Raw genomic sequence first — 9555 nt, forward strand, 5'->3', positions numbered from 1 at the left:
GAGAATTCTCTTGCAGGTTGACAGATGTTTACGTTAGATTGAGCTCTGTATGTTGGATAATAACTTTGTGTTTGTGTGTGGGTGTAATATTTGTAATAGAATATTGTACCTGATGACTGCTCGAAACTCAACTAATTAGCCTAGATTGCTCGAGGATTACAGAGGGATGGTAAGGTGGCTCGTATTTCCAAGTAAAGATATGAAAATGCGACATTTCGAGTGATCAATCATTTCCAATTGACGGGTTTATCATTCAGATTTTGGATAATGCATTAGATTACTGACGGTATATTTCTGTTACCAACATTCACAGTTATCAGGATTGTGCTATCAAACTATTAAGAAACAGTTTTTAATATAAATTAGTTTTTCCTTTTCTAATGAAAACTACGTAATTTATGCACGACCCTATATAAATAAACACTTTTTATATGGTGCCATGCATAAATTACGTTAAGTTTTTTTTTCTTCAAACTTTGAACTACGTACACCCCTTTGCTAGAGTTCTTACGTTTTGACTCCCCCCCCCCCCCCCCACATCTGTTTAACGAAATTTCTTTCGACTTAATCTTTTTCTTGATATTATATAGGAGTCATGCAAAAATAACCAAAAGATATGAATTTTCAGATGAAATGACGAATTTTCAACAGGATTTGAATTTTTAACGAAGGAAGAATTTTCAGTCAGTAAAAAAAAAATTCATTCAATATGTTGAACTTGCAATTCAAAAACAAGAGATTTTTACAAAAAAGTTCAGTTTTAAACCAAATTATTTGGATTTTCAATAAAAAATATCATTTCCAACATTAAGATGAATTTTCTCATAAAAATAAAAATTCTTAGCAAAATGCATCAATTTTAAACCAAACCATTGAATTTTCAACTAAGAAGATTAATTTTCCGCCAAATAGGATAAAGTTTCAACAAAATACATATATTTGTAACCAAATAGTTAAATGTTGAACCAAAAAGATAAATTTGTAAGTAAAAAGTATGAATTTTAAAGAGATTACATTAATTTTCTATTAAATAGTAGAATTTTAAAGTAAAAAGGATCAATCTTAAACTAGAAATAAAATATCGAAATTTTAATTTTAAAAAATTGATTAAAAAGAGCACCGACTTTTTACAGAATAGTATTGAATTTTTTGGAAATTTCCGAAAATTGTTGACTTTTCAAGCCAAAAAGACCAATTTTTTACAAAACAGTTGAATTTCCAACTCGAAAATATGAATTTTCCAACAAAGATTTTAATTTAAAATTAAAAACAGTTCAAACGAATTTTTAACCAAATAGTTTAATTTTCAACGAAGAAATTTAGTTTTTTCCCAAAAAGAGGAATTTAAAACAAAATAGTTGAATTTTCGATACGGAAATATGAATTTAAAAAAAGAGTTATATTTTCGAAGTGTATACTTTGTCGGTACCGGTAAAAAAAATTACCGGTACCGACAATTCTTTTTACCGGTTTTTTCAGAAAGCATATTTCTAGCAAGGTAGTAGCAGATCGCGCATATTCATGGAATTCGTGGAATTCATGAAATTCAAAGAATTTCTGCAATTTAAGGAATTTATGCAATTCAATGAATTCATGGCATTCAAGGAATTCGTGCAATTTAAGGAACGTAGTGGCTGGCCTGCCGGCCTAACATTGCATCCGGTAACATTGCATGTTACCGAATTTTTTCCTTTTTTTCTCATTTTTTTGTTAAATCGAATACTGATGCATTTTCATGGGCTGATTACAAACCTGGACTTTAAAACACATGCAAATATAATTTGCAGTGTTAAAACTTTAAAAAATTACGTTTTTTCTTTACGAAGTTTATATACACTATCTGGTCAAAGAAATAATTTTAGCTCGCATGTAGGCTCCACCTTTAAGGAATTTACAGAATTCATGGAATTCAAATTTTTATAACTTTTCTTCAACGTCTCATGGGGAGGGGTACTGGAAGCCACCCCTGTGTCTTGTAACAGAAATAATTTTGATCAAAATACTTCCTCTTATAGTACCGACAATTTTTTTTTACTGGTACTGACAATTTTTTTACCGGTACCGGCTTTGTATACAAAACCTATATTTTTATCTAAAACGTTGCATTTTCCACCAATTATTAAAATTTTTAGTTAACAATGGCAAATATAAAAGAAAAAAAAGAACTTTTAACAAAGTAATTCCATTATTAACCAAACAACTGAGCTACAATTATGAATTTCTAACCAAAAAAGACTAATTTTCAACAAAATATAATTAAATATCAACCGAATCGTTAAATTTTAAACCAGGAGCATCAGTTTTCCATATCAAAACAGGTGGATTTTCAACAAAATACATGCATTTTTAATGAAATAAAAGAAAAAAATATTTCCAACCAAAAGTGGAACAGCATTTTTTCGATATATAATTAATAACATCAACAGCAACAAATAGTTCCATTTTAAATTAAACAAATAAATTTTTAAGTAAAATAATGAAACTTCAACTAAAAAAAATGGTTAAATCTTTGAACTAACAATGAAAGTATTCTACAAAATAGTTGAATTTTCAACCAAAAAATGTTGTATTTTTTACAAAAAAATGTAATTTTTATCTGAATTAGATAATTTTTAACAAGGCACTTGCATTTTTACAAAAAAATGAAATTTCTACAAAAAAGATAGTTTTTAAACCAAAGAAGTAAACAAAAATGTAATTCAATTTTCAAGCCAACAATACGAATTTTTGACAAAACAGTTGAATTTTCAAATGAAAAGGATGACTTTCTAAGAAAGTTGTTGCATTTTCAGCAAAATACTTAAATTTTGAATCAAAGAAGACGAACTCTTAACTAAAAATTTAATAATAAGCTTTTCAACCAAAAGAATGAACTTTTAATCAACATTGTCTAGATTTTCTTATTTGATTCTAATAATTTAGTTCGAACAGAAGCGGATAAATAATAAAGTTAAAGTAAAGATTAAAGTTCATTTTTCATACTTTTAAAATATTTGATTCTAGAAAACAGAAGTTTATGTTTCACATGCATATTTCATCTGCAATAAATTAATTAAAAAAATTAAATAATAATTGCACAAGAAAAAATAAATATTATCGACCGTTTATTGTACCAGGTACCACAATAGGTACTAGCTTGCGCGGATAAACAGATTTTTACAGTCAAATCTTTTTGATTTTCGTTTTAAGTGATTTCACACGACCTTTACAGAAACTATCTTTGATGTCAAGCTTTCATAAACGACATTTGGTAGCCTGAAGCAAATTATTTTTAGAGCTTAAATCGCGCTAACGAGCTCAACTTTTGGCATGGCTGCCGGTGTTCTGGAATTTAGAGACCGGCTTTTGACTTGGAAGAACCGCACCTTAATTAAAAGAATCGATGGTCGTGAAATCGCCTGAAGATTGGTGATTATTAAGCGATTACGTTCGCGTCACGAGTAAAGGAATTAAAAGAGACACCGCGGGAAGCTGATTTTGAGTGAGTTTTATAAAAATTATCAACGATGATTTATAGGTGCGAGAGTGCCTGCATCCTTAAAAAGCGCGTCGTTATTATTGAGGAGATAGTTCCTCCTCCTGGGTCCGGGTGCAGCTGCCAATCGAATTACGCCCGTTTACTTGCCTCGTTTCATCAAGTTTCATCAAGAACGCCGTGACATACGCTTACACACTCGGGTACAATCTGTCACTCGAAGCAGCTCGAGCCCATCAAGGAAATTAATAAACTCTGATAAGTGATCATCGCCGAGTAGCTCGAGCTACGTATAATGTATAATGTATAATGCATATTGTATACTATATATATTATGTTCCTATCGTCAGCTTTGTGCCTGTATCCGCTCGATAAATGAGCTCCCCCACAATCTTCTTTTTAATCATAATGCGGCACGTGCTTGGTCAAAACTACCGGGTTGTCTTCTGTAATCTTAATTCATTATCTTTTATGTGGTCCACAGACTTGCAGAATTCATAAAAAACTACCCTGCACTATAAAAAAATGAGTCAACGAATGTGGCAAGCGCCCTCAAGGAAAGGTTTTCTAGGACCTAGGTAATAGGGTTCAAGAGTCGTTCCAAACCATGAAAATCCCAATTTCCTTATTTTCATATTCTTTAACGCAATTGTCAGTAACCTTCAGATTTGATGTCCTGGTTGCTCACTGAGAAAAACGTTTGGTTAACCGATCAAAAGTTTGGTTGTCCCAACCAAATTTTTTGGATTTTATAGAATCAAAAAAATCGGTTTGCTGAGCCATCCAAATTATTTTGTTGGAGCGTTCGGTTAAACTAACTAATAAGTTTGTTAGGGATATATGAAATGTTGTGTAGATTGGGCAAACTTATTTTGTTAAATTAACCAAATATTTGTTAGCTCAACACAATGATTTTTCAGGCTGGATAAAAATATTGTACATTTTAGAAAATAGTTTGCTGAACGAACTAAATACCTGTAATCACAACCAAATAATGTTTTTTTCGATCGAACTGAACATTGGCAAACTTAACAATATAGTTTTGTTGGAGCAATACCATTTTTTCAGGCAAAAATTATTTTGTTACAACGAAAATGTATTTTTTTTTTCAATGAAATATAAAATATTTTCTGTATGAGGAAAAACTGGAAGGACAAAATGCATTGTCTTAATAAAATGTATTTGATCTGTAGAAAATTCGTTTAATTATTCACAATTAATTTTCGGAATACTCGTTGATTAGATGAACGTGTGATCAATTAAGAGATTTCTCTTAAATACTTTAAGATAATTTCAACACCTGCGTAATTATTTTCAAGCATGTTTTTAGGATATGAGAGATCAAATACAACGAATAATAAAACGTACAAATCATTTACCTTGAAATGCAATTATTAGAGATCCTAGGCTTCATTCATCTCAAATCTGTTGGGTCGCAGTGTGATCCGTCCTAACGCTTTTTCGAAACAAACTCAACTTTTTTCAACTTCGTCTTCTTTGATTGAACTACAAATAATATTAATGATCAAAATGCAGAAAGATGATTTTCGCTCAAATCCACCATATTGAAAAAGTGGTCAGCTGCTCGTCATGAGTCAAAAGAGAACACATGCGCCGCTGGTTGTTTGATATGCTCAAAAAAATTCCTTGGTACACTCGACAAGAAGTGCTTAACAAACTTTTTGTTTAAGCCAAATAAATTATTTTTTTGGTAGATGCACCCAAATTTTGGTAAGAACATCCAAAACTGCTTAACAAAATTATTCTGTTTGCTGGGATACTTTTTTTCTTACTGTTTATTGCTGTTTCATGATAGGTTTAAGGCCACGTAACGAGTGGGTCACGTGACAAGATTCCTACCTTATCACATTTCTTACTTCCCAACTTATTTTAACACGAAGCGCCACAACGAGTCGAAAAATTGGGATAATAAATAAGAAGCACTAAGAAAGGTTGGTCTGGCCCTAAGCTTTAATAATTAGAAAAAAAGCAGAAAAAATTATTTACAACAAGAAACTTTTTTCATAATTATACAAATTTAGGACCAGACCCACCATTCATAGTGCTTCTTGTTTAGTATCCCAAATTTACCACTCGACGTGGCGTTTCGTGCGAATATAAGTTGGGAAATTAAAAAAAATGCGGTAAGGTAGGAATATGACCACGTGTCCCACTCATCAGATGACCTTAAGATTAATTGTCTACTCTCTAAATCCGAATGAGTAGACATTTTACTAATGCATTTGGTAGCATTGTGCCTGACTGCTAAATTAGTAATTTTATCAATTTGTACTAAATAAAATAGAGAGATTTATGTTACTAAATAAATTATTTAATGTATTCGAATAATCTGCTTAGTACTAACTTACTGATTCAATTCGTTACTATGAATTGCTAGGGAAACATAATTTAATAATTTTTTTAAATATTTTCTGCTGGTTTTTTAATTTAAATTAAGAAAATTCTATGTTTTCTCAATTTATATTCTAACCTTATATTGTTATGTTAATAATAATTATGCATTAACAATGCTAAATTAAAAATTAAAATGGTACATTTTCTATTTTCAAAATAAAACGCATAATTGCTTCTCGAAGTATAATTTAGTGTCAAATTAACACAACTTTAACACAACTTTAAGTATTTAGATGTGTATGAATTAAAACTAATTGGACAAGAACTAATAGACAATTTTTGTAAAAAAAAATAATTTTAAAATTTTTTAATCAAATGGCTCTATTAGTTTTTACGCTTCTCGAATTTCTAAGCAATTGAAAAATAAAAATTTTTTCTTACAAAAATGTGCGATGGAATTTCAAATAATTCAGGATGTCCGCTGGATCGGGAAACCGGGAAATAACCGCGAATTTTATGATACCTGAAAAAAACATTTTTAGTTGATGAACTATGAATATAAATTAGAATGATTTTTAAAATTGAAAAGTATATTAAGGTTTAACTAGTGAATGGTAATTGACTTTACAAGACGATTCAAAATCAGTTATATAAAATGAATTTCGTGAATTTTAGGGAAATATTGTTAATTTTGCAGAATTAAAAAAAAAATTATGAAAAATTCAAATGATTTTAAAAGATGTTTAGAGGTTCTGAAAAAATTTCAAAAATAATTTTAAATTTGAAAAAATATAAAACAACATGTAGGGGTTTCAAGGTTTTGAAATAAAATTTTGAAGCTTTTTTAGGATTTGTAAACTTTTTCGGGCAAGAATAATAACTTCTGATTTAAGAAGTGTTCAGTTTATAATAAAAATTTAATCGTTCAATTTTTAATATTTCTAGATTGAAATTACTTAAAATGATTTGCAGCTCACTTATTGACGTATCAAATTTAAAAAACGGCCACCCTGTAATTTTTGAGCCATTAAAATGTCTTTTGAAAAAAGGGGCACTAACACGGTTTTCTGAAAAAAAACTCAATTATAAGTCCAAATTTATATGGAATATACATTTTTCTTTGCTTTTAACCAATGGTCAAAAAGAGATATTACATTTGATTCTTTACCGTAATACCATATACACAAAATTTTAATTTGAACCACCCTCAAGGAAAATCGGACTAAAAGAAAAGCTTCCAGCATAGGCGTCTAAAAAATGGCCAAATTTACCAATTTCGTCATTTTCCTTAGTTTTTAATCAGTTATCTCAAAAAGAGAATAATATAAATAGCAAATTTGATCCCTTATATCGCAATTCGATATTCTAAGAGCCTTAATTGGAACCTTCCCCGAGCAAAATCGGATTGGAAGAAAAACTTTCAACTTAGGGGTCTAAAAACTCAAATCTCTAAATTTTTCTTAGTTTTTAGCCACTGGTATGAAAAATAGAAAAATATTAGAATATATTTATATATATATATATAACATTTATAATATAATGATAATATTGCATAAAATATAATATTTAACAGAGGAATGAAAGATGTAAATAGACCTTGTTCAGAACATTCTGAATATGCATTCCAAATTTTTCGTACCCCTTTTTAATGTTCAAAAGTATATTTCGATTCATTATATTTTATCTTTTTAAATCTTTGTTACTAGTTTTTTATCTAGTTTTAATTTCTTCGCGTTTCTATATTGACCTTTTAAATCTCTCTGCTATGTTATATATTTTGTGGTTCACCTCCTAGCAAAAGATTTTTGTACGTTTTCCGCAAAAAATGTTTCATGGTGTATCTGGTCGGGAAATCAGAAAGACCTTGAAATGATCGGAAATTTCTTTACCGAGGAAAACTATGAAATGACCGGGAATTTGATCCAGTGACTAAGACTTTTCTCTCAAATATACTAATATGCAAATTAAAAGTGATTTTATATATTTTATTACTGTAATTCTAAGTTGTGACAGGAGATTTCATTAAAGAATTATAATTTTGACTTTGGAACATAAAATTTTGTAAAGGACTATCATTTTTAATTTCGGACACGCAATTTACGTAAAGAATAAGAATTTTGTCTTTTTGGTACGGAATTTTCTAAAAGAATTATGATTCGGAGATAGAACTGGAAATTTCCCTTACAAATTAAAATTTTCATTTTAGATTTACTTTAGAACAGATCATTTCGGTAAGAATGATTACAATTTTTACTTAAGGAGAGAAACTTTACTTAAATAATTTTAATCCTGAGTTTGGACGGAGAATAAATAAATAAAACATTTAAAAATTTCTCTCAAGAATTCTAATTTTGAGTTTGAAAAAAGGGAATTTCTTAAAGAATTGTGTAGAATTCTTGAAAATAAAACCAAAAATCTAATGATCAAATTCGGACAAGCACCATAAAATATTCGTATTGCAATTTGAAAAAAGATTCAAATTTTTCTAAAAAAGATCAGAAAAACTTCTTCTTTTTGACAAAAATAAAAAAGAGAAAAGATAAATGATTCTCGAGTGCCAGGGAGAGAGCATTGTGGTTTCGTTTCTGTTCATTCCTGTTCGAATTTTGATTTTTTTTGCCTTGATTTGATAATAATAAAAAAAAAGACGAAAGAAATAAAAAGAGAAGAAAGGGTATTAGGTAGGTTGCCTTCTCATTTCTCTTTCCTCGTTTTTATTTTTCCCAAAAAAGGACAATTGTTTCTTTTCTTTTTTAGAAATTTTTTTTTATATGGAATAATTTTTTATATGGAGCGGGAAAATTTCAGAGTTATTTGAATTCTAATTTATAAAAAGACAATTTGTTAGAATTTGTTTGACTTTAAAAATTGTTTGTTATAAATGTGAATTTGTTTGAATTTAAATATTCATTTTTTTTAAAATAAAATTTCTCTAGAATTTAAAACTTCTCTCTTACAAATTTTAGAAAAAGAGACTTGTGAAAAGGTAATTTCTATAAAGAAATGTAATTTTCACTTTGTAACAGAGAGTTTTCATAAAGAATTATAATTTAGACTCTGAGAAAGGGAATTACCGTAAAGAATATGATTTTTACCTTTGAGTAGGGAATTTCCGCAAAGAATTATAATTTAGACTTTAGGACAGGGAATTTTCGTAAAGAAATATTATTTGTTCCAGAACAAAAAATTTGTTAAATCTTAATTCTTATGACCAACAATCATTTGATGTTTCAACTCAGAATTGTAATTCTTTTTAAAAATTCCTTGTTTTAAATTAAAAATCTATGAGATCTGAAACTATTCTTAAATCTAAATCATTCAAATATTTTTATCACTTTAATATTGATTGAAAAAAAAATCAAAATTTGACCAGGAGAAAACCAGGGAATTTCAAATCATCCGTCAGGTAGACACCCCGTGTTTATTTGGCTCTTTCTGACTTCTGATTTATTTTGATAATATTACTATCGAGATTAGTCATTTTATACTGTATGATTAGTACAAATTCTTTTTTGAGCAATTATAATAAGTTAATTAACACTGATAATAATTCATTAGTAACTAATAGCTAATGTAAAAGTAAGTAAACAAACGTTTCCTGGATAAAAATAGATATTTTCTATAAACTCTTCATTTTTTGTAATTTAAAATAACCGAAGTTTCTAATTAAATTTGTATAATTCTGCATTTGTAATCCTTGATATTGATTTAATTTTTTTCATCGA

The 9555-nt window shown here is 28.7% G+C and overlaps 1 protein-coding gene across 1 annotated transcript in view; it reads right to left on the bottom strand.

Moving 5' to 3' along the window:
• The window catches only part of LOC117175195 (glucose dehydrogenase [FAD, quinone]-like), a 148796-nt gene extending 143796 nt beyond the window's left edge, over positions 1–5000 (bottom strand). Inside the window, exon 1 of the mRNA XM_033364825.1 lies at positions 4855–5000. Within this exon, the coding sequence (XP_033220716.1) occupies positions 4855–4889 (35 nt within the window). The 5' untranslated portion in view covers positions 4890–5000. The remainder of the gene's footprint in view (positions 1–4854) is intronic.
• Positions 5001–9555: the final 4555 nt, after the last annotated feature.

Source organism: Belonocnema kinseyi, chromosome 6 (assembly GCF_010883055.1).
Source record: "Belonocnema kinseyi isolate 2016_QV_RU_SX_M_011 chromosome 6, B_treatae_v1, whole genome shotgun sequence".
In the NCBI taxonomy this organism is placed as follows: domain Eukaryota; kingdom Metazoa; phylum Arthropoda; class Insecta; order Hymenoptera; family Cynipidae; genus Belonocnema; species Belonocnema kinseyi.